General features: G+C 31.3%; 3 protein-coding genes across 3 annotated transcripts; 2 read left to right on the top strand and 1 right to left on the bottom strand.

The window, feature by feature from the left end:
* Positions 1–1,692: 1,692 nt before the first annotated feature.
* LOC109817688 (RING/U-box superfamily protein) lies at positions 1,693–3,443 on the bottom strand. Its single transcript, XM_020383018.3, has 3 exons — positions 3,108–3,443; positions 2,805–2,989; positions 1,693–2,214 (listed from the first exon to the last, which is right to left on the bottom strand). Exons 1-3 carry the CDS (start codon positions 3,246–3,248, stop codon positions 1,833–1,835), a joined length of 708 nt encoding a protein of 235 aa, XP_020238607.2. The 5' UTR covers positions 3,249–3,443; the 3' UTR covers positions 1,693–1,832.
* Positions 3,444–15,691: 12,248 nt separating this feature from the next.
* Positions 15,692–22,665, top strand: FAR1 (FRS (FAR1 Related Sequences) transcription factor family). The gene is made up of 8 exons (XM_020350431.3): positions 15,692–16,021; positions 17,400–19,511; positions 19,608–19,664; positions 19,836–19,904; positions 19,992–20,063; positions 20,156–20,224; positions 20,332–20,382; positions 20,479–22,665. Exons 2-8 carry the CDS (start codon positions 17,448–17,450, stop codon positions 20,524–20,526), a joined length of 2,430 nt encoding a protein of 809 aa, XP_020206020.1. The 5' UTR covers positions 15,692–16,021; positions 17,400–17,447; the 3' UTR covers positions 20,527–22,665.
* LOC109805014 (myosin-2 heavy chain-like protein) lies at positions 22,532–26,198 on the top strand. The gene is made up of 5 exons (XM_020366945.3): positions 22,532–22,665; positions 23,297–23,455; positions 23,537–23,709; positions 23,881–25,762; positions 25,968–26,198. The coding sequence occupies exons 1-5, from the start codon at positions 22,573–22,575 to the stop codon at positions 26,022–26,024; spliced, it is 2,364 nt and encodes a 787-aa protein (XP_020222534.1). The 5' UTR covers positions 22,532–22,572; the 3' UTR covers positions 26,025–26,198.
* The last annotated feature ends 74 nt before the right edge of the window (positions 26,199–26,272 follow it).

The raw sequence follows: 26,272 nt of genomic DNA, 5'->3' as shown, positions 1-26,272 counted from the left end.
TAACATAATGCAAATAATTAAATGTTGGTACATATTTACATGAGAGTGAAACAAAATTATAATTACTTTTAAATGTCACATTGCATAACTCATGTTGCATCATAAAATGAGAACGAATATATGAGGTGAGGAAAAAAAAACCATTGTGTATAACATGATAAAATAAAATTTTGTAAATGCAAATTAGTCATTGATTATGTTTATTTTAAAATATTGAGCGAATTATGTTTATAGATAAAAAAAATATTATAATTATTTATAAATTTAAATTAATGAAATTAAATATTATATAATTTTTATTTTATTTTTATAAATTTGTAAGCTTAATTTATATATTAAAAATTTTAAATTTAATGATTTAATTATTAAAAATTGATATATAAACGATGAAAAATTAGTGGGGATAATTGTCCCCACTCTTTCATATGACAATATACAAATAATTTGTGATTAAGCTATGTTGTAATGAAGGTATATAAATATGCTCCTTCAATTTGAAAAATTACTTATAAATATCATAATTTATTTTATATTTTGATTACCAAATATTATTGATTTAAACTCACTACTCTTGTAATTTAAACATTTACGACTTAATCTTTATATGTATTATAGTAATAGTTATTTTTTATTTTTAAATAAATTTTCCTACTAACATAGGGTTCTAGATTTATCACCACTATTTTCTCTCTACTTCTACATCATATCATTAACTATATATGTGATACTTTATTTTTTTCAGGCAAATTTGTGATACAAATAACATTTCTCATTTTAAAATAGAAACTTTATACTGCGTATACTTTCTCTTCAAATTTACTAACCACCACTACTAGTCCAGTCCATTGTGGGAGCAAGTATTATAAGGTACATATTGGGCCTTGACTCATGTATATTTGTAAAATCTGCATTGTAGATGAGTGATATTCCCCCGTTTTCTTTAATCTGTGGAGACATTCCCCTACTTTACGTAAGAAGTTGATTTTTTTTAAAAGTTAAAAATATAAATAACTAAGAGACGTAAACATCTATAATTAATGGTGGTTTCTAAAACCAGTTGAAAGATAAACCTATTTTAAAAAAATGTCTATAATAAATGAGTATTTTCTTTATTATTTACTATTACATTTATTTTTGGTGTTCAGTTAAGTAAAGCATTACTTTGAATTGAAAGAGAGAAACACTAATTTATATTCATGAGACATATTTTTACTAATAAAATATTATTTTAATTTTTTTGGTCTATAGTTATATCCTTATTGGTTTAATTTTTTGTGTATAAAGTTTTCTCCATTTTATTCTTTAACTCGTGCATTAGAGAAAGGAAATTGAAATATAAATGAAAGATAAAAATGTCCGAAAAAAGCGGAAATTAAAAAAAATATATTGCTATAGATATAATAATTATTTACATAAATATAAAGACTCATAAATTTATAAAAAACCACAAATTCTTTTATTTTTTGTCAAACAAACATATTACAATAGAACAAAATCAAATTAACTAAAATGTAATAAATGAATATTGATACAAATGAATGCTTTAATTTTCCAGGTAAGAATGCAGATATTAAAATTACTATTCACGAAGTATAAGAACATTAAAACACGTATTACAATACCCTATTCATCTATCCATAATTCCATATCTTACCCATTGATTGTGATCGGGAGGTGAAATTGAAAAAAGAATAAATAAAAAAAACTAGATAATTTCAATACAAAACACAACATCGTTACAAAAGCCAGCTGCATTACAGCATTCTTGTCCTGTGGTACAACCACGGAATGAAACAAAAAATCTAGAAAGCAGCTTCCCCTCCTCGTTGTGGTTAGTTAGTATTTACAACTATACATCTTCGACAGTATGGACAGTCACCACAGCAGCGAACCCAAGGATCCAAACAAACAGAGTGGAATTTATGTTCACATGGCAAACGTATCAGCTCATCTCCATCTGTGAAAGATTCCAGGCATATACCACAATCTTGCAGTACCCTGGACTCCGATCCTATCTCGCTGCTGCTAAAAACTTCCTGATGCAAACAGTCCAAGGCCTCCTGAGAAAGTCCAGGAGGCTTTTTGTTCAGTTCTTGCAAGAACTGGGACCTTCCCATTTGTGAAGTCAAGTCAGTAACTAGAGAGGCCTCAGTTGGAACTTCATTTGATGATTCACTTGCTCCATCCTCACCCACTGAATCTCTACCATATTGCCTAGGGAAACGAAACAAAACAAACTAGAACTTCAACTTAAATAAATCAAAGGGCAATGGCATGTCTTTTAACAATAATCATACCTTGAAAGAACACTAAAAATCTGATTACTAACTGCAACTAGAGCAGCATCTACTTGAGAAGACAAGTTCTATATGGAACAAGAACAAGTATGTGCTATATGAAAAACTCAACAAAATAAGTACTACAAAATCCTCCAACAATTAACAATACATAATCTTAACTTGCAGAGAAACTCATTTAATTTTTTTCTTCTCCTAGAAGGGCTTATATATGAAGAAGTTTATCCAAAAACACAGTGAAGTAACTAGATCATCAAAGAATTATGACATTCACACTGTAGGCATAAAACTGGTGTGAAAAAGTCACGAATTAATATTAGATAATCAGATAATTTATTTTAAAGACATAGGCATCTCAAAGCAGAATTTACAGTGATCTTAATGAAACAGAAATGAAATTAACAGAGGTAGGAGTACAAGTTAAAAGGCAATTAAATATTGGTCGATATCGCACACATTACTAAGAAAATGAAAAAGGTTTAAACGCTGATGAATAAGCAAATTAACCTGTTTGTAGATAAAGGTTCCCCTCTCAACCTCTGAAGGAGTCTTGCCCGCGCAAGAACCACACCTACGGGTAGTCTCTCAGTGGCAGTCCCTCCAAGACCACCTCTTACATTTTCAGCAGAATCAACGCTTTCACTCAAGAAAGAGCGGCGATACCTCACATCAATTCTGTCAGACGCACGCTCCTAGCAACCACAAAATTCGGTTCATCAATACTAGGCAATAGGCATCCATTTTCCGCTCGTAATAAATACTAGGCATAGGAATCCTCAGAAATTTCAATTGTAAGAAGAGATTGCGTACCGGATGGTGACGGAGGCGGCGGACGCTGTAGTGGCGGCGGAGGGAATCGGCGGCGTGGAGTTCTGAGTCGAACCCTAGATCGAGAGCATTTCGTCCCAATCGATGCCTTCTGGTGTGGAATAGCTCCGAAGCGCTCGTCATACACTGAATCCGTGCTCCTCTCTGCGCTGAAGAGATTGAGAATAGAGAGAGAGATAAAGAAAAAGAGGTTAATGGAAACTGGCAAGTTCGATGAAGAAGCCCAACAGTGTCTGCGATTCTTCCGTGATCCAATCACTTTTTTTTTTCTTACCAGAAAGTTCGAAGAAGCTATGACAAATTACATAGCCGATTAAATCAAAGAAAGAAAAAGATATTTTTACTTGTAATGCTCTGTGTAAATCGTGAATCTGTGATGTGACTTGTCATATACAAATAAACAAATGGTTTGAATTTAATAATATTCACACACATATATTCACATAACTCTGGCTGAAATTTTTTAACTTCATATGCAAATACACAATTGTACTAAATGTAACAATGTTTTCTTATTATATTACTCACAGAATTTATATTTCTTAAAAAATCAATATGTTCATTTCATGGTGATCGTTGATTCGCTAATGAAATGAGAATTTCATATTCATTTTTCAAGAATAATATATTTTTATTTGAAAAATTCAACTTATAGTTTTATTTGAACGTATGTCGAATTCAGAAAAAGATCTTTCATTTATATATTTAACCACAGATATTTACAAATACTTTTGTTGCGTGAAAACAAATACAATATTTTTTTTTCAATTTTCAAATTTTTTTAAATAATAAATTCAATAATCTGAATATATTAGTTCAATTTGTATTTCAGAAAAAAAAAAAAAGTTAGAGAAATATAATGAAAACCAATCTGATTGAATATATTTGGATCAAAAAAAAAAAAAAAAAAAACCAATAGAAACTCATCCCTAAAATTGATATCCAATCCACCCAACACTCAGAAACTCATCTTTAGTGTAATGGATTTAAGATATGCCTGGTTCGCCCTATCATGAGCCTTGCTCATATTAATCTTAAGTGCCACATCTCTCATTTTCTTCTTTTTGTCTTACACTTCAAATGATGTATGATTTCAATTGTGACTAACACATTATCAGTGATGGATTGGTTTGCAACAAAAGTTGATTGCTCCTCCGCAATGTACTTGAGTGAAAAAGGATTCGGACTATTTGCTAGGACTTTTTATAGAATTTTGTAAGCCACAATGCAAAGGGAGGATTATCTCATTTTATAAATGGAAACTACACAATAAACTTCTCTTTCATGATTTCTATGAGAATGCAAATGATAAATATTCTAGTTAATTTCTATCCCATATCTCTCGTTTTGTTTTTTCTTCCTCTTTCATCCCTAATACATTCATTGAAGATAAAGACAGTGTAAAGGATCCAATTCCAATGATGGTCACCCTTAGACCCCAGGATAAGATTCTAGCTTTTGCAATATCATATTTTCTATGCAATCCAATAAATCTTTCTCCCTATTTCAGTCAAAAGCGGAGAAATTCTTCCATACCCCTGCATGTCGAGAAAAATTGCCTGACATGACTTAATATTTTCGATCGAATATCATATAATGTCGCTAGCAACACAAATAATTATTTGTATTCCTCTTCCACTAAGCCAATCCTGTGTGGCTAACAACACAGAGTATGGTGGACTGAATATGTCACAAAATACTCGAAAAGATATTTTCTGTTTAAGTGAAAAATATTATTACTATGTAGGGAATATAAACAGTGTGTCATACAAATGTTTGTTTCTGTTTTATTTTATTATTATAAATCGTTTTTAAACATCCTTTTTATTTTTCGTTTATTAGTTATGTCATAATATAATTTCATATTTTAATTTTAATTGTATTTTTTTTAAAAGGTTGTAACATTTTTTTTATATTTTTTAATGACGTAATCCCTCTTTTCCTATTTCATTAAAAAAAAAAAAGAACTATTACACTGTGTTTGAGAGCACTAATTTAAAGTGGAATCGAAGTGATCGAAGAGTGATAATTTGCAAAGGATTGCAAAACAATTTGAAGACAATAATTTGTAAGAATTTTAGAATAAATAAAAATGGATCCTACAAAAAATAAATTCCTACTTAAATAAGGAGATTTGTGTAGATTTCTAAACATGACAAAAAAAATTGTTCGTTCATCTTATTTTTTCACCTTATTTATAAAAGTACTTAACATAGTCCATTATGTAACGTTTACAATGATATATAATATATCGATTCCAACAATTAAGTATGTGTATACATAATTGATTGTTGGATTAGCATTTTCTGTTGTGAAAGAGAAAGAAAATGAATATAAAATAAAAATAAATAAAAAGTTGATGGCATTAATCATGCTTAAACTGTGTGAAACACCACACAGTAGAGACAAGAATACTTTGAATCATCGGCCATAGGTTGCACTTGCCATGGCATCATTCACGCTGTTTACTTCATGTTCATGTCATTGCCATTATAAATTAGGGAGAAAGGCACTTCATGCCTTTATAAAAAAAAATAGAGAAAATAATTTTTTTTATAATTGTTTTAATATTCGTGATTGTTTTTGACAATTTTTTCAATAATTATTAAAGATAAAATAAATAAAAAATATTATAAAAATTAAATAAGACAACTCTCTTTATTATATTAGTATATATAACAAAGCTAATACTCTAATAGATTTATTTATAATACAGGTTACAATCTTTATAAAAAGTGTTCGTTTCAGAATTAATAAATTGTATATTTTTATTTTTAAAAACTATATTTTAAATATATTTTATATTTTAATATAATAAATATGAAGAAATTAAATTAATCTGAAAATAACTTTTATTATCTATTTTCTCAAAATTGGGGCCTCATTCTAGAAATGAATTGCTAGCAACAGAGTTCATCCATAGCTATAAGTTCTCTTCTTACAATTGATAGAGTAAGAACTTTATTTTTAAGGATGTAGATTTTTTATTTATTTTTATTTTCTTTCTTTCTTGTTTTCTGACGTTGTATTAAAAAAAATACTTGTAAGAATAATTAAATTATGAAAATAATAAAGACGAGAATAAAATTTTCTTCCTAATAAATATTTATTATTTCTTAATTTTAATTCTTGATCGATATATTTTTAGGATAATGATTAACGCACATAAAGTAGGCACCAGGTTTATTTAGTCTATTTTATAATTAAAATATTTATTTCAGATTATAAATTTCTATCTAATTTAATTTTTATTTATAATAATTATATATGAATTAAATATTAATATTTTAAAACAAGTTATCAATAAATATAAAAAAATTTAGCTACAATATATATTATTTATTATAAATTCAAAATATAATTTATATATTTAAAATATCTATTTATATTAATATAATTTATATATCCAGATATAATATTTATTTATATACATAATTTAATTTAAATTTAAATTATATAATAAATATTAATTAACCTATATATTATGCATACTAGAATACTAGTTATAATAATAAATTAAATTAGATTTTAACTAAACTAAATTATAATTTTTTATTTTTTTTATTTTTCTTATATATTAATTTTATATAGTTTGAAATTAAATCATAAATAATAACTTAATATATCATTTAAAATTATACCAGTAAATTTAAACTATATATTGAAATTTTTTCTCTATATTTAATTCATATAAAAATAGAAAAAGGTATATGGTTAAAAATGATATATTTTAATTTTATATAAAATAAAAATTGAAAAATACATTATTTCATTTTTTATGTTATCTATGTCGAACTCTATATTATTTACGATTGCATACGTTATTTTCTACAGACTGCAGTTTATATTTTTATTAAATATAAAATAAACTAATAACTTATCAATTATGGGATTGCATTTTATAAATTTTTATTATATATTCATATTTATTTTACAAATCCTTGATATTTCATTTATTTAAAATTTATTTCCAATTAAAATTATTTAGTTTTTAATCTATAATTATTAATAATATTTAATATTCAAAGAAAATATATTTAATATTAAACTTTATTTAGTGGGATCTTCATTCTCGAGTGAATATGCCTTCTCAATGCTCATTATTGAGTAATGGTGGAGTGTGGGATAAGGATGATTATTTGTAAGAAAGTACTGAACACTTGAGCTCTTTTATCCATTTGGATTAATTTGTATCTTTTAATTCTTAAGATCTACTACTTTTACAAAATTATCGTGTATTTGTAACATAACTTTTTAAATGGAAGTCGTATTTTATAAATATGAATTTTATTTTTGAAAAAGATAAAAGAAAACTGGAAATCGTATTTTAAAATCCATTTTTCTAACAAAAGTTTGCATTTAATTCACCACTTGCCATTTTTTAAAATTAAATTATAAAATTATATTTGAAAATCACGAGTTTCACATAAAAAAAAGGTCGTGTTTATGAAATTTGAAACTTCTGTCAATAGATGAGATTATTTTGTTAACATACGTAATTTTTTTATTTTATAAAAATTAATAAATATTTGACTTAAATATATTTTTAGTTCTTCATATTTAAAATTATTTTTTTTAGTCTTTATAATATTTAAAAATCTTATTTTAGTCTCTCAACATTATAATAATATATACGAAAATGATAAATTGAAAAAATTATGAAGCATTATCTAGATTTAATGTTTGACAAATATTTTAATAAGATTTAAATATAAAAATTAAAATTAAAATTTTAAATTTTAAAAAATTTAAAAATTAATTTTAAATTTAAGAGATGAAAAATAAACTTATCTTATATTTAACATGTAGGACCTGGACTGTTTTCCATCTTTACCCATGAATGGCCGTTTTCTTGCCACCCTGCAAAATAAAATATAACTATTAAAAATAAGAAGAAAAAAAAATTACATGCTATATACGGTCATTTAATCAAAATCTATATTGTATAATAAATTTGTTGAATATAAAAATACTCATTTAAGAAGTTATATTAAAACATATTTTATTTAGTTGATGATCTGAGATCTTTAATTTATAACATTGTATATTGACTAAACTCCAAAAATTATCTCTGCCTCTATGCTTCACTGCTTCTCTTTGGATCCACCGAGAGATGTTGGGTGGGGACTTCAACACCGGACAGCACTTAAATGAGTAGGGAATAAATTACACAATGAATTTTATACTACATCATAATTTAAAATTTTAAGATATTTATTAATAAATACATCTTTCTCATTTATATATTATTAAATATATCTAACTCTAATATAATCGACATGTGAATTTCTTCACACTTTAACTCAAATAAGTGATACATAATAATACATCATACATGCACAGTAATTATGGGTCAAAAAATGACCGTATACATGCAGCATTAAGATGGCAGGGCAATGATATCTCTCGCTTTTCCTAAGCCATTTCAACACAGAAAGAAGTTGTTAATCAACTGTCAAATATCGTTAGAATTTGAACAAATAATTGCAGTCGGCATAAATGCTTTTATGATTGAAAACGCTTTTTTCCTGTGAGACTTAATTATTCGAGTACTCGTGCTGGAAAACAATCACCTGACGGTGCAACAGAAAGTTCAAGCTGCACCACAAACTAGGCTTTCATATTATTATTCCTTTAGAAAAACTTGAAAACACTATCCAACTAATTTATAACACAAAAGTTCGTGATGTAAAATGTAAATTAGAATCCATCCAGATGCGAAGATGATCTTTTTGTGATTAATATTATTGGCTACTTTATTTAGTGCTTATAAATATATAACTGTACCAATAGCAACAGAAAGAAGCTAAGAAACTAGGCTTGTGATACAGATAGCTTAGCTTAATAAACTTACGATACATATAATCATTATGCATGCTTAAAAAGTCATCACTACTTCTTGTACCACTGAATTGCCCTTAAACTAGTTGTCTCAAAGATTAATACATGGTCTGTATCATGTGGTCTGACCAATCTTGATGTAACACAGATTAATTAAGGTTGGTGTTCGTGATTATTTGTCCACACCATCAACATTTCTGAACCAATAAGTCTGGTTTAAACGAGCTGCATCTGCTGGAACATCTTCCATCACCCACTCATGCCCTTTTGGGAAGTAAATTCCTGTGCGTGGGTGTGGGACCCACCAATCCGATGAACCCTCTATCTTCCCACCACTCTTAACTCCTCCAGAGTTTTCTGCAGCAGCAGTGCCTGAGAATTTGCTAAGTCCACTCTTTGCTCTCTTAGCTGCCCTGCATGACCTTCGCATTGCATTTGCCATATGTTAGATCATGACATGATCTTTGAAGTTCTCCACAAAAATACAAATAAAAATCTGAAAAGGATTACGACTATCAATCAAAGATTCTCTCCTTTCATTAATTAGCATTCAAATGAACAAACATATCATGGTAAAGAAATTAATATCTATTCAACACAAATATACTACTCTATGAAGTATGTAGATCAGTCCTAGTTTTGTCTATGTCTAAAAAAGATATACTACTACTCTATACAGTATTTCAAGTTACAACATTGAAGGGAACTATTAATGATAATTTACCCGAGAAGCAACGAGTTTGCTTTGGTGATGCCTCCTCTAACCATTCGCTGCAAGAAACAGAATCAATGTAGTTATTGCAGTACGTGTGTAGTACAACAAAAATATGTCTCAAAACACGGAACGTTTTCGCTTTTGTAAGTCTCAAGAGCATGTGAAGGGTATTTATAGGAAAGGATCCAATAGAGAACAAGTTCAAGTGCACGTGTAAGGCACGAAACCAGACGTTTTAGATGTGAAAAGCTCAAACCTTTTGTTTGTGCGGAAACGAATCTGCGGTTATAAAACCTTGCTTTAGATACAAAATGTTTCTGCCTTCTAGTAAGGGAAGGCAGTATATAAATTATGGAATTTTTCTTCCTCTTAATTTATCACCTATATTTGTAAGTGTATCACCCTCCAAGATGGATACACTCAAATGAATTTATTGAAATGGGATAGGTTACTAATATATTATTTTGATACAGAAAATATGAATTAAATCTTATTTTTAATAAAAATAATATGTCAAAATATGATATTTATATTATCTTATCAAATCTTGAAATTCTCTCAAGGTCCATAAACCCATATACAATCAATTATAATTACTTTAATCCTAAAATAAATATGAATAAATTATACTTTTAAATATTTTTATTTTTACCATTTACCTACAATAAATCCTAAAACCCTAAATATGTTTTGGACCAAAACATTAAGACAATATAGGATTCTACTAGTGGACTACTAACGTTTTCATACGATGCCATTTGATATTGTTCTAATTAATTTCTCTCGTGAAAGGGTTCACCCTATCTCGTGTGGAATCCGTGTGAGAATAAATGCTATGGAACTCTCGTTTCCCATGTTTTTTACTTTTTTTTTTTTTTTTTTTAGCTGAACCAATCGAACAGCATCAATCAGTTGAGCGTGTAGCTTAAAAGAGTTGAGCCACTCACAAAAGAGGAAAAAAATAAATAAAACAAAGTGGTGCATTGGGAAACAAATTTAGTAAGCAAAAGCAAATGCTTCCGCACCACCCAACACACACTTGTTCAGTGTGCTTAGACAAGAGAAAAATAAAATAAACGGATAATAACATGTTTTTATTTGGTTAAAGTGGAAATTAAATAAAAAAATTAAAGACAATTAACCTTATTTTTTAATTTTATATATATGTCATTTTACAATTTTTTCTACCTTTTTTCAATGTTAACCTCTCCCTCCCTTAAAATTCTTCCCCCCGCTGCATCTATTTACTCTCGTGGTTTAATTGCCCAATTAACTATATCAACATATCAAATTTTACAAGAATAAATGTACCTAAAAAAATTTCCATACTTCCCAAGAATAAAATATCACAGAATGGACCCTTACGTACATGCATCTATTCAAATAGATTTGGGTGCACGAGCACGAATATGTAATTTAATTCGATAAACTTTTTTAGAAGAATTTATTTCGTGATTAGGAGTATTATTTTATTCGTGTAAAAAAAAGCTTGATCCGGTTTAAAAATTTATATCTCCTTATTAAAAAAAAAACGTAATCTTTGTCTCAGTAATTACCTTCAGTTATATAAAAGGTTAGTTGTGACAAAATTACTTTTTAGGAGGTTACCACAAAATGTACGAGCAACAATGCAAATGTGATAGATGTTACAATATTGATAAAATAATATAAATTTATAATCAAGTTATAATAATATCACAACGTATAACTTCTAAAATTTCTTAACTATATATTTTTTTGTTCGGCTCTGGATACCCCGACAGTAGTGACTAATTTCCTCGCTAGGTTGGAGGCACCTCAAAGGGTGGGATAGCTGGCCCCAAAATTTAACGCGACTGCATACACAAGGTAGGATTCAAACTCCTAACCTTGCTTAAGCGTGGATCAACCCCTACCGCTGAACCACACGCTTGGAGTTTTAACTATATTTTGATATATTATGTTTTAGTTATAATAAAAATAAAGTTCTCATTTTGATATGAATGGTCCGTATAAATATATAACACGTCTACAAATATATTATTTTAATATTTAATGATGAAACAACATAATATTGTAATTATATTAATACATCTTATTATTTTATCACGAGTGATAACGCATGTTTAAAACGTGAGTAATTAATAATTTTGAATTAAAATAATGTGATAAAATATTAAAGTTGATAATTATATATGTAACACAAATTTAAACATGATATAGACATAGATATGAAGATATGATAAAATAAGAAAATATAAAACACGTGAACATGACATATATATAATATAAAAATGTAACGTGAATATAACTCAAATAATCTTTTATTTGTTTTTATTTTTATCAAGATTTATTATTTGTTTTTTAAAAAAATCTCAAATCCACGTATTGAGATGAAGACATATTCATTTGCAGGTGTCTATGATACAGACGCGTCAGTTTTGTAAGCATCCATGATAGAAACACGATACTTTTGTAGATATCCGTAATGGAGACGTGTCTAATTTGTGTGAACATAATCTGTCAAAATGTCCTATACGTGTCTAAGATGTGTCCATTCTTAAAAAATGTTGAATTTGGAAACACTACGATTTCATATTATATCTATGTAACATAGGTGGATAAAATTGACTCAATTCAGTAATTTGATTTATTTGATTGATTATGCATCCATAATTCAAATATTAAACTCTTAAAGTTGAGATCTATAAAGAATAAGGCCTATTTGATTTATTTGATCGGTTATTCATGACATGCGTCTAAAACTATTAGGTCGAAAGTTATTATTTTTGTGTCGTCCAGGTTGAAATCCGACCTGCACCTCTATTCGACAGTGGGGCGACCATGCCTACTCGGCACCAACCCGACCGAGGGCTCAGCATAGACCTAGTCGGTCATGACTCGACTCGACCTGGGGGACTCGATTCCTCTCGCCTAAAAGGATTAAGGAGACTACTCGGCATTAACCCGACTGGGTCTCCTGCGCGGACCCAGTCGGTAAGAACCCGACTAGACTTATCCCCTTTAACCTCGCGCCATCAAGATAAGAATGGTTAGGGAAATTCCTTTATTCTCGGGGCCCAAGAGGCCCATGAACGACGTACCATAAAACCCAAAACCCTAGAGTTGAGAAATGAGATTACACTTTTGAATGCTCTGGCTTTGAGGCTAGACCTAGGCAGAAACCCTAGTACATCCCTTGACCGGAACAATTTCCATTTTAAATTTTTAAAAAATTTAGAAGAAAAAAAAAACTAAAGAACTAATTTAGCTGAGTTTCTTCTTTCCTAAACTATTTCAAACCTTCTTTCTTTTATCGCTCGTCTTTTCTTGTTCTGTTCACACCCACAATTCCTTTATTCTCAATAAAGATCTTGACATTATATTTCACAACATTCTTTAACATTCTCATTTGCTCCTCCTCATCTAAAGCATAAGTGAATATAACATTTCCTTACTAAGACACCATTTTAAACGAAAATTACAATGTTTCTAAAAGTAATTTTCGAAACTATATTTTAAAATATATTTTTAAAAAGTATATATATTGTTTCAAAAATATTATTTAAAATTATATTTTAAAATATTATTCTAAAAAGTACTTCTGACTATTATATATATTTGGAAAATTTAGGGTGGAGGAGGAAAGGAGAGAAGGAAGATATATTTATTATAAAAATGAGGCACATATATATCATTTTCACTCTAAAATATATGAAAGATTAGTCAAACTTTTAGTTAACAGTTGAAATCAGGATTTGATTATTACTAGAAAATTATTGTAAAAATGGGTCTGACTCTCTTTCACTACAAACTCTCCTTGTGAAGGCGTCGAGAAAAAAATAAAAAATCCAAATGAGCTTGACTAGTATGTTGAAAAAAGGATTAGTAAAAGCTGCATACAAGTAAATAACACACTTCTTAATTAGGTTGAATGCGCTATTAATATTTGAGACTACTATATCTTATGATCAGTTTCTTCCTTCTTGACTTTGTGCATGTTTGCGATATATGTCTATTTTGAATTTTTGATCCGTATTAAACATAAGTTATCATTTTAATTTCTGCAAAAAAAAATTGGTTATTAAACAAGATTTTGGATCTTAAAACATATTATTATCGTGGTTCTTAATAAGTAATTTAAATTACAAAACAGAATGAGATAACCAGAGTTTACAAAAATAGGTTTACATGTAATATAATTCAGGTGAATATTAGAAGAAAACTGAGATTATTTATCTAATAGCTATTAAGTACTTCCAATTTTTAGAGTTATCATATTCATAGGTTTTAGTTTATTGGCTTAAATATGTTTAAATTACTTCGAATTAGCTCGATTTTCAGATTACTACTTTTTAATTTTTTTTTTGTTAAAATTACTTGATAAATTTTTTTTCTTCAATTTAGTACCTGACGTTAGTTTTCTTTGTTAAATGATGACGTGACAAACGGTTTGCCACGTCATCACCCAATAGTGTCTGCCACGTCATCGAAGGGACTGCCACATGGACATGATGATGATGTGGCAAACAATGTTGGGTGATGACGTGGCAGTCTGTCTGCCATGTCATCACTTGACAGAGGGGGACCAACATCAAGTACTAAATTAAAAAAAATTAGTCAGGTATTTAAAACAAAAAATAATAAATTAATAGGTAGTAATTTGAAAACCGACCTAATTGGAGGTAGTAATCTGAAAACCAACCTAATTGAAAGTAGTAATCTAAAAATCGACCTAATTGAAGGTAGTAATCTGAAAATTGTCACTGAAGGACAATTTATTTTAAGGTCACCATATTTCGATTGCATAAATTACACTGAGTGAAAGGAGCGTATACGAATATTCATACAATTCATCGACTTCAAACTTTTTTTTATTTATTACGTGATGGAAACGTTAAAAAAAAAGATTTGATATAAATATAAAAAAGTTAAGTGAATATTTGTGGCATTAACTTTCTTATCTTACAAGTAAAATTCATAAGATTTGAAATTAAATTTTTATTTAAAAACTTATTATTAGTAAATATAAATATTACACACACATATATTATATATATACTGAGTTTTAATATAATCATAATTTTCTTTTTTTATAATCAAGTGCAATAGTTTCCATACATAATGAATGAGAAGCTAATTTATGTGCATTTGTTGCTTTTGTTTTCTAATTACAGGTGTTTTATGTCTTCTTCATCTTATTAATTTTCACTTTTCTCCACTTCCTTATTGTCCACTATCTTTGTTGAAATTTTTGGTCCAATTTTTTTATGATAAACCAAAGTTTGAAGTCGATGGATTGTATGAATATTCACATACGCTCTTTTCACTCAGTGTAATTTATGTAATCGAAATATGGTGGCCTCAAAATAGGTTGTCCTTCAGTGACAATTTTCAGATTACTACCTTCAATTAGGTCGGTTTTTAGATTACTACTTTCAATTAGGTTGATTTTTCGTATTACTACCTCCAATTAGATCGGTTTTCAGATTATTACTTATTAATTTATTATTTTTTATTTTAAACACCTGACTATTTTTTTTCTCTTCAATTTAGTACCTGAGGTTGATTCCTCTCTGTCAAGTGATGACGTGGCAGACGGACTGTCACGTCATCACCCAACAGTGTTTGCCACATCATCACCATGTCCATGTGGCAGTCCTTAGGATGATGTGGCAGACACTGTTGAGTGATGATGTGACAATCCATTTGCCACGTCATCATTTAACAGAGAAAACTAACGTCAAGTATTAAATTGAAAAAAAAATTTGTCAAATAAGTTTAACAAAAAAAAAGATTTAAAAAATAATAATCTGAAAATCGAGCTAATTCGAGGTTGTTTAAACATATTTAAGCCTAGTTTATTTGAAAGTTTTTATACAAAATTGATATATATATTTTTACTAAATATAGATATTCGCTTAAAATTATTTACAAAATAAAATTTTGTTGCGAGTGAATAGTGGTTATTTGTTAAATTACTTTGGTTTTCTTCTTAAATATAAGTAATTAGTAAGGGTTGGTGTGAAAAAAGAAAAAGAGAGTGAACTAAACGCAATGTGGTGCAGAGTGGGGGTAGGAGAAAGTTGTAGACATGTGAAGAGAAGGTGTGTCACGCGCTACGTCGTCGTACGGGGAGTGAAGGATGCGTGTGGGGGAGTGAAGAGGAAATAAAAATAGAAGAGAAAGTAGCAATAAGACGCGCCGTGAATGCGGAGTGAGAGAGGAGCGAGTGAGGCAAGCGAGTTGAGTTCCTCTCCGATCCCATCCATAATTGAATTGTTTCCCCCAATTTTCAAAACCCTAGCTTTCCCACTCGCGCTTTTCCCCACTCGCGGCTCCTGATCTCCCGCCCTTTAAGGTTTTTCCTCTTCCCTTCCAATTTTCTGCGATTTTTTCATTATGCTCTGTGAATGCCAACCTACTTGCGTGCCTTTTCTAGCTTCATCTCATTTTTCACATCCAGATCGTTTTAAATTTAGTTCTGAATAAATAAAATTAAATAATACTTGTACTCTAAGAAAACAAGCGCCACTGTCAGCAAATGAAAATGAGCTATAGCACGAGTTTTATAGTTAGAACCCAAACGCAGAAGCTTTGGTAAAACGTGATTTCTGAGTGAAGAGCTGGAAACTGCGTTTTGCTCTCTCAGTGGTCACTGGTCACTGTCAAACTCTTCTTACCTAAAGCTTCGTTTGTTTTTCGTCCGTTGGCCATTTTGTGTTCACTCATCAACAAGTTTTTAAGTTTAGTTTACCTAAAGCTACTTCTTTGGGCTAATTTCACACAGCAGCATACTTTCTTTGGATTTACCGTTTCAGTGGCCTTCTTTTAGATTGTTTGCTTAGCTGCGGATTTTTGCATAATTGGCTTCTTTCAACAACTTGTTTTCTGATAGTGATACCATCGGGAGTAAGATCAATTGGAGGAGATTAGTCTCTAACAATGTGCTTGTTTGGATATAAGTTTAGAAGAGTTTTTGAGAAATTCACTGCTAAAAATAAGGATTTGTTTTTTAGTAGAGAAGTTCTCAAAAATACTTATTGCTTGTATCTTGACATGCTGAATATGACAAACAATGTTTGAATCTTCAATAGGAAAGATGTTGACATTTATTGTGAGTCTGAAGGAACAAGAAACCAAAACAAAAAAAATGTTTTCTGATTTAGTACACTTCTCGGTATGGCTGCCCAGATTTGGAAACATCTATAACTGTTGTATTTTCTAATGAATAAACAGCCTCTTTTGTCTTTAAAATTGGTAAGGGCTATCACATTATTTTCTAAAATTAAAAAAATGTAAAATAAGTTTTATTTTACTTACTGTCATTTTGATCCATAAATATATGACTTAATATTATCATTCTAGTTATGCATCTTTTTGAGTTTTAGACTAATTTGATTGTTAATTCACACTTAAGTTTTATTTTATTTTTATAATTTTCTTCGATTCAAGAATTAATAGAACAATGGCTTCCAAATTTAGAGGCCAAATTGACTGTTTACTCATCATTTCTTAATTGTCTAAAGTCAATTGTTAATGAATAACAGTAGTCCTTAAATTGGGTACTGGCTGACTATGACAGTTATCGTAAGTTACCCTACAATTTTATGTGTTACATTTTAAAATTGCAAGGTGTGCACTCTTTCCTCCCTCACGAATCACTGCAAATTTTATATTTGGATGACTACATTTGTCTGTTGAACTTATTATTAACTTTCTTTTGTTTTATTGTTCAGTGACAGGTAGCAACTACTGAAGTGCATGGTAGTGCAGTGCGTCAAAATATGGGTGATGCATTAAATGAAGTGCATCGCAGAGGTGGTACTCTTGCTGCTTCTCCCAAGAGGGACATTGCATTGTTTGAAGGAGACAAAGATTTTGAGCCCCACAATGGCATTGAATTTGAATCCCATGAAGCAGCATATTCATTTTATCAGGAATATGCCAAATCTATGGGATTCACTACTTCAATAAAAAACAGCAGACGCTCAAAGAAAACAAAAGAATTTATTGATGCCAAATTTGCGTGCTCTAGGTATGGAGTTACACCTGAGTCTGACAGTGGGAGCAGTCGAAGACCAAGTGTAAAGAAAACAGATTGCAAAGCTTGCATGCATGTGAAGAGAAAGCCGGATGGAAAGTGGATCATTCATGAATTTATAAAGGAACATAATCATGAACTTTTACCGGCCTTGGCATATCATTTTCGGATTCATAGAAATGTGAAATTAGCCGAAAAGAATAATATTGATATCTTGCATGCTGTTAGTGAACGCACCAGAAAGATGTATGTTGAAATGTCTAGGCAATCTGGTGGCTGTCAAAAAATTGGGTCTCTCTTGGGTGATATAAACTACCAGTTTGACAGAGGCCAGTATTTGGCTTTGGATGAGGGAGATGCCCAAGTTATGCTTGAGTATTTTAAGCACGTACAAAAGGAGAGTCCAAACTTCTTCTATTCTATAGATTTAAATGAAGAGCAGCGTTTAAGAAATCTATTTTGGATTGATGCAAAAAGTATCAATGATTATCACAGCTTTAATGATGTAGTTTCATTTGATACCACATACATAAAAAACAATGACAAGTTGCCATTTGCACCTTTTGTTGGAGTGAACCACCACTCTCAACCTATATTGCTTGGATGTGCTTTGGTTGCAGATGAGACTAAACCAACATTTGTTTGGCTAATGAAGACATGGCTTAGAGCAATGGGAGGGCAAGCTCCCAAAGTTATAATCACTGATCAAGACAAAGCTTTGAAGACAGCAGTGGAAGAAGTCTTTCCAAATGTACGGCATTGCTTTTCTCTTTGGCACATTCTGGAGAGGATACCCGAAAATCTCTCTTTTGTGATCAAACAGTATAACAACTTCTTGCCAAAATTTAACAAGTGCATTTTTAAATCTTGGACAGATGAACAGTTTGACATGAGATGGTGGAAAATGGTCACTAGATTTGGACTCCAAGATGATATATGGGTTCAGTCACTGTATGATGACCGGAAAAAGTGGATGCCAATTTACATGGGGGATACCTTTTTAGCTGGAATGTCTACTCCTCAGCGCTCTGAAAGTATGAACTCTTTCTTCGACAAATATATTCATAAAAAAATTACCCTTAAAGAGTTTGTTAAACAATATGGGATAATTCTTCAGAATAGGTATGATGAGGAAGCCATTGCAGATTTTGATACATTACACAAACAGCCAGCACTTAAATCTCCTTCACCTTGGGAAAAACAAATGTCAACAGTTTATACCCATACAATATTTAAGAAATTTCAAGTTGAAGTTTTGGGTGTAGCTGGTTGTCAATCTAGGATAGAGGCTGGAGATGGAACTATTGCAAAATTTATGGTTCAAGATTATGAGAAGGATGAAGAGTTTCTGGTAACTTGGAATGAGTTGAGCTCAGAGGTCTCTTGCTTCTGTCGATTGTTTGAATATAAAGGTTTCCTTTGCAGGCATGCATTGAGTGTTCTCCAACGTTGTGGTTGTTCAAGTGTTCCATCTCATTATATCTTGAAAAGGTGGACCAAAGATGCCAAAATTAAGGAATCAATGGCAGATAGGACAAGAAGGATACAAACAAGGGTGCAACGTTATAATGATTTGTGCAAACAAGCTATTGATTTGAGTGAAGAAGGATCATTATCCGAAGAGAATTACAATGTTGTTTTTCGTGCACTTGTTGATGCCTTGAAGAACTGTGTACTTGTCAATAATTCTAATATCAATGGTGCAGAAGCCAGCAACAGTGCCCATAGCCTTCGTGAAGCAGAAGAAAATCAGGGTGCTCTTGCTTTGAAACCAAATAAAAAGAGGAATGCAGCTAGGAAAAGAAAGGTCTGTTCTAAGTTTTGTGGTTGATCTGTATATTTGTTAAGTAGTTTTGGCTTTTTTGAAAAATCGGGAAATTGATTTGAGAATTTTCTTTTACAGGCACAATTAGAGCAGGATGTTATACTTGTTGATGCTCAAGATAGCCTGCAGCAAATGGTTTGTGTTACCTCTGTTTCGATCATGATCTATATTAGTTTTTATGAAAAAGAGTACATTTAATCCCTTAAAAGTGCTTTACTATTTTCGCAAATATCCATTGCATTATATCAAGACCGGAAGGAGTTCTATAGACTATGTTTCCTGTAACTTGTGCTTTTATTCTTTTAGGATAATCTTAGCTCGGACGCAGTAACCCTTAATGGGTATTATGGTTCCCAGCAGAATGTGCAAGGACTGGTATTTTATACTTGTTGATCAATAAATGCTTACATATATCCTGTATTTTAAGAGTCAATGCAATGTTTAATAATTTTGGTTTTGCAGCAAGTACAGTTGAACTTAATGGAGCCGCCTCATGATGGTTACTATGTTAATCATCAGAGCATGCAAGGCCTGGTAAATTGTCCTAATCATTGATTATAATTAGCAGATAGTGTTATATTCTTGTATTGAAACAGGATTATAGATTGATATCTATATCATTGTAGGGTCCTTTGAATTCTATGGCTCCAAGCCATGATGGGTTTTTTGGAACACAGCAAAGCATTCATGGGCTGGTAGAGTACTTTTTCCTTCTTTTTTTTTTTCTATGAAATTTTGGGACGTCGGATTACTTGACTAACTTTAGCATGATCAATAATTGCTAATATGTTGGATCATGTAGGGAGGGCAATTGGAATTTCGTCCAGCTACTACTTTTGGATATAGCCTTCAGGTTTGTGCATAAAATGGGCCATATAATAGCATATGAACATGGAATGAAAGAATTTATGCTTTGTTTTCACTGTCTTTAACACAACCTTGATTGCAGGATGAACATGATCCCCAGTTTCATGGCAACAGTTCAAGAAATACTTAGTAAGTTGTCTCTTCTGCAAATGGCAGTTTCCTCAGAGGCTGTCAAATTTCTATGTGATGATTGAAAAGACCATCAATGGAACTTGGGCACTTCATTGGCTCGACAACAGTTCATATTTCAAAGTTTCTGTAACTATATTCACCAGTGAGGTTTTGTTTACCTCATCTTGATAATATTTCACCTTCCTGTATTTTACACGGAAGTTGCCCATTGTAATCTAATTCAGGCATACGAGATGTCCATAGTCTGTCTCCACATGCCTTCCCTGCATTGTGGTGACCACCTCAAAATGATTATATGAATGAGTCAAAAACCATCTTTCTTTATGCATTGTCATGTGTTCCTGGTGGCACAAAAATTGGGAATAAACTGTTCTCCCCGATTGAGTAACACGAAAACCTATGCTAGTATGCTGAGAAAGAAGATAGAGTTCCTCACGCGAGATGCAGAAGTTGTTGCCGTCTGTCACCAGAACAAATACAAGCACGTCACTTTCCATGGTAGTAATTATACGAGGTAATCGTAACTGACAACATTTCCTGTTAGAAATCCAGTGCCATCACGGACCCTTTTCCGAGATAGTTCCAACTGTTGTAGTTTTCATATTGTATGTAATATAGTTGATGGTATATGCGTTACAAGGTTTTGTAGGGGTCCTCCCACATCTTTTAACCCAAAAAAGCTTTACAAGTTCCATTGTCGTATGTATTAGAACGATTATGTTATTTGTTCATCCAAATTGGAGCTTGCCAATTACAGTTAATGTTTATACCTTTCTGTATAAGAGAACTGATTCATGTTAATAAGGTTTCTGGTTTGGAGGGATTTCATAAGTTTAGCCGAAATGCGTTCCTAGAAGTAAAATTGAGGAGTGGTGAATGGGGGAATTCAACTTAAATAATAGATAGCGGAACAGCTTAATACACGTATGGTCCTAATTGTGAAATTAGACATTAGAAAGTGTAGATTATTGAGTCATCATGGTCCTAATTGTGAAATTAGACATTAGAAAGTATAGTTCATTAAGTCATCGATTCAACTGTCAATTCAATAATATGATTAGTAAAATTATATATAAAAAAAACTTATTAGAACTATTAAATATTTCGTGCATTACATAAGTATATCCACAAATAAGTAATAAGTAGAATGCAAAAAAAATAAATAATAATAATATAAAAATATCATAAAATAAAAAAAAAATCATTTTCAAACATAAAAAATCAAATATATAAAATAAGAGCGAAACGTTGCATGACTTGATTAATCATTCTCTTAGTTAAGATGTGACAATAATTGAATAATAAAATTTGTATTTCTTTCAAAATATATATTAATATATAAAGGGAATACCGGATACTACTTTCAATAACTACTTTTGATTTACACTTTTACATGCACTATTTTATTTTATCCTTTATTTATTTTTCAATAACTATTTATTTTTATGAGTCACTTCTCATTCTTTTCATTATTTATTTATTTATTTTTTTAATATAATGCAGACACATAGTGTCTTTTTCCTGCTAGTATAATAGTAAGTTGTTACGAATATATTTATAATAATTATAATTATTATATAAATATTTAGTTTAATTGATCAAAATTTGGACACATTTGCTTCTCTTTTGAAATTGCTGCCAGATAAATGTTTTTTTTTCTTTTTTGAAGTTTTAGACAATTATCAAATTGATTTCTTGTATTTAACTAGATTTATATAAAAGGAATATTTATAAAAGCAGGAATAACGTATAATTTAAATGATTTACATTACATAAAAATATTGAATATTATAATTTATTAATATAGTTACCAAATTAATTTAAATTTAAATATATTGAAATTTTGTAAAGAGAGAAAAAGGAAAAATAATTAATAATTTAAATGGCCGTTACAGGGTAAATGATGCAACGGCTAGTTTTTTTCTTGTTCCATTTTCGCAACTAAAAGGAGGATTCTACTCCGCGAACACTAAACGGTAGCAATTATCATATTCCGTGTTTTTTTTTTCAATCTGAAACTGAGAGTAAACAGACAGATACAGTGATGATGGATGTTGGGTCAGAGAATCACTCCCCCGATGCCTGTGCTCCTCCTCTTCATTCTCCCACCGCCTCCGTCAATTCCAAGATCGGAAAGGCAAGCCTTCTACTTTTTATTTTCAATCGTTTTTCGTCCTGAATTTCGATATATTCAAATGTACCTTTTGTTTTATTTACGATTCTGCAATCCTCCTTTAAGTTTAGTGTTTACTGATTCAAAACCCTAACCTGACGAGGCACTGATCCGTTAGTTTTTCTGGATCCCAATCCCTAATTTTATACAATAACTAGTAATAGAGAAGGCCTTGTTGCTCGCGGAACTACTAGCGCGTCACACTCTGCTGGATTTTGAGTAATTCCAGATATGAGCGTTGTTTAGAAAAGAGTATAAACATTCAACCATAAATCACTTGCATGAAAATCATTTTAAACCAGAATCAGTTTTGCTAAAGCTCACCCAAAGTCAATAATAGTTCACAGAGAAGCAACACTACCGTGAAAACATGCTTAAGACTGGCAGTGAACTTGATGAATTAGTGAAGTACACACAGCAATCATCAAATAATTTGAGAGTTCGAGCATATGATGATATATTATTGTCTTCAAAAGTTTACTAAATAGTTTTTTCTATGCTTTGCAGCTTTATTTATTTATTTATCTATCTAACTGTACTAATTGTTTGGCTTAGCCGTTAACAATTCTGTGTTTTCTTTTATTGAATGGTGCAGAATAAATTGACAAAGGAGGCTGGTCAATCTACATCAAGTGCTCTTAACAAGTTCAAATCACAAATTAGAAAGCCTCCTCGTCGTAAAACCTCTCCTGTTAACTGGTTCCCACGCAAAAAAGGGGATACCTACATGAATAGGAAAATTAAGATGCTTCAGGTTTGGCCATGTGCATACATTTGTTACTTATTATTTGATTACTTCTGAATTCCAATGCTAACTCACATTTGACCTTTTCAGGAAGTAGGTGGTATGAATTTGACCCTTGATCAGACGCTAGGCAGTTCTAATCCACATTATTCGAGAGTTCTGAGAGAGAAAATGGCAGCTAAAGAAGCGGCAAATAAGGCAATGGAGGCCCGAAGAGGTGCATTAGTGGAAGCCTCTTGGTGTTGTATTTTACGTGCTGCCAGGTAAAGTTTTCTGCAAACAATTGCTTGGCATTGTTGATTCTAATTTGTATATCTGTATGTTGGATTTTATGATCTGTCAGGTAAAGTTTTCTGCAAACAATTATGCTCAGTATTGTTGATTTTTTATTTGTATGTTAGATTTTTATTCGTTTTTCATATTGGTGTTTTCAGGATTCCTAGTGATGATGCAGAGGCCCAACTCTTGAAGGCAGAAAAAAGTGCAGTGGAGGCTTTTGAGACGGCCCAGGCTATGGGTGTTATTATGTTTGACTTGCCAAATTGCCCTAGCAAGCATTGTCAAATAGAGACATCCTCTGTTAATGGAGAAGGATCATCTACCCATACCGTTACTGCATCTTTTGAAACTGCCTTTGAGGTGGACAGAGAAGTAGCTGCTGCAGTCAAAACTGCATTTATTAGGCTTGCAAACTGTCCTTCATTCAGTAAAGGTGAATTTAGAGATCTGCTAAAAAAAATTAGTGAAAATCCAGATACAGATGAAAGTAATCTGGACTTGTCAGAGTTCTCTTCAGAGTATGAATCTGAGTCTGGGTCAGAGCTTAATTCAGTCGCTCAAAAGAGTGACTTCAACTCCCAAGACTTGGAATCCAAAATACCATTCCTTGGGATAGGTCAGAGGAAAAGCCGGAAGAGACAGTCTCTTGATAACAGAATAAAACTTGTGGATATGATGATTGAGAGGTTAAAATGTTTGCAAGAAGATGAACTTTCTTCTCTTGCCACTATAGTCGCAACTTATGGTTTGAATGCTGCCTTGGCTGAAGTACAGAATGCCAAACTGCACAATCCAGACTCTACTACCAAGTATTCATCCTCTTCAACAATGAATTTTCCAGCAAGAAGAATGTCATCATTAGGATTGGGAAAGTCAGCCTTGGATGCGATGAGAAAGAAGCAAGTTGAGCCAGAATTACCAAGCCTAGATAAGTTTTTAGTTAAGCATATGACAAAACTTGAAAGAGAGGTTTGCGAAGCCAAAAAAACCCAAAAGAAGGAAACAGAATCGGTCAGGGACAGGGATCGTAAATCTGTCAATGAAACTCCAGCAGAGATGGTACCTGATTTGGGAAGTATTCTAGTGAAGAATTATTCAAAATTAGAGAAAGACATCAAGGAGGCAAAAATTAACTCAGGAAAGGAAATGTCAGAAGTTCCAAGAGGCATGCCAACCAGTCGAAAGGATCACATAGAAGTACCAAGCTTAGATAAGGTCTTAGTGAAGCATGTCTCAAGACTAGAAAAGGAAGTCCAAGAAGCAAGAAACAGAACAATCAGTATGAAAGAAAAAATTTATCTAGATACGTCAGGTGGACTGGACTCAACTTTCTATTCTGACGAAGCATTGGACAGGAAAGAAAACATAAATTCAAATACAGAGATCAATTCAGGGGAAAACAAAGATGGGTTGGAAAAAATACTGAAAAAGCCGGTGCACAGATTGGAAAGGGAGAAGTTGCATGCATTGTCACAGGGAAGCCATGTTGAAAACTATAAACAAAGAACGAATCATGAAGCAAACAATGTCGCGGATTGTGAGAGCTTGGATAAAGTTTTAGTGAAGCATGTCTCTAGACTGGAGAAGGAGAAAATGAGGATCAATTTGGGGGAAGAATGGGGGCAAGTTAAGAGAAGTCACAGAAATATCCATTTGGAAACAACTGAAGGTGGTCTGGATCAAGTCTTGGTTAAACATAAATCCAGACTTGAGAGAGAAAAAATGGTTGCTGCTCAGCAGCCGGAGAACTCAGTTAGTCTTTCAAAGACCCGTCGTGAAGCAAGGGAGAGAGAGTTTCAAGAAGCTTGGGGAGGACTGAGCTTAGGAAACATCCATTTGGAAACAAATGAAGGTCTGAACAATCATAAATCCAGACTTGAGCGAGAAAAGAGGGTTGCCACTCAGCAGCCAGAGAACTCGGTAAGTCTTTCAGTGACTCGCCGTGAAGCAAGGGAAAAAGAGTTGCAAGAAGCTTGGGGAGGACAGAGCTTAGGAAACTCCATTAAACCTCGTCTCTCCAAGCTTGAAAGAGAAAAGGTTAGTCTTATATATAGCACCTCTGATTTAGCTTTTGGAACTTAAAAACCTTTTCCAAAACCAACCTGCAATTCGTGAGTGCTTGACAGTTGACGCTCTAAATTTTTACTCGTATTCTTTTTCAAAATCTTTTTATTTTGGAATGACAGTTGTAAAAAGGTATTGACTCTGCCCAATCTGCTTTGCTTTGTTTTCTTTTATCTAGGCTTCTTGGATTAAAGCTGAAGAGGAGGAAAGGAAACAAGCAATGAAAGCAATTTGATAGTAATTTTCCATACAATTTCCTTCATTCATCCTTGTTGATAAAAATGTGCTTACATATATGATATATCGATTGTGTAATGTAATGCATTGGCTTCTTGATTGTACTTAAGCTTCTGGCGCATTGATTTGGTCCCTTTATGAAGGAAGTCGTTGCGACCCTGCTTTGTTTTCTCTTCCTTTTGTATTTTTTTTTTATAATAATTTGTGATGCTGCATATAATAACGAAATAAATGATACTCTCAAAC

The sequence above is a fragment of the Cajanus cajan genome, chromosome 7, assembly GCF_000230855.2.
Source record: "Cajanus cajan strain Asha chromosome 7, NIPB_CcT2T_4, whole genome shotgun sequence".
NCBI classification, from domain to species: Eukaryota; Viridiplantae; Streptophyta; class Magnoliopsida; order Fabales; family Fabaceae; genus Cajanus; species Cajanus cajan.
This window is presented reverse-complemented; position numbering and strand designations above follow the sequence as displayed.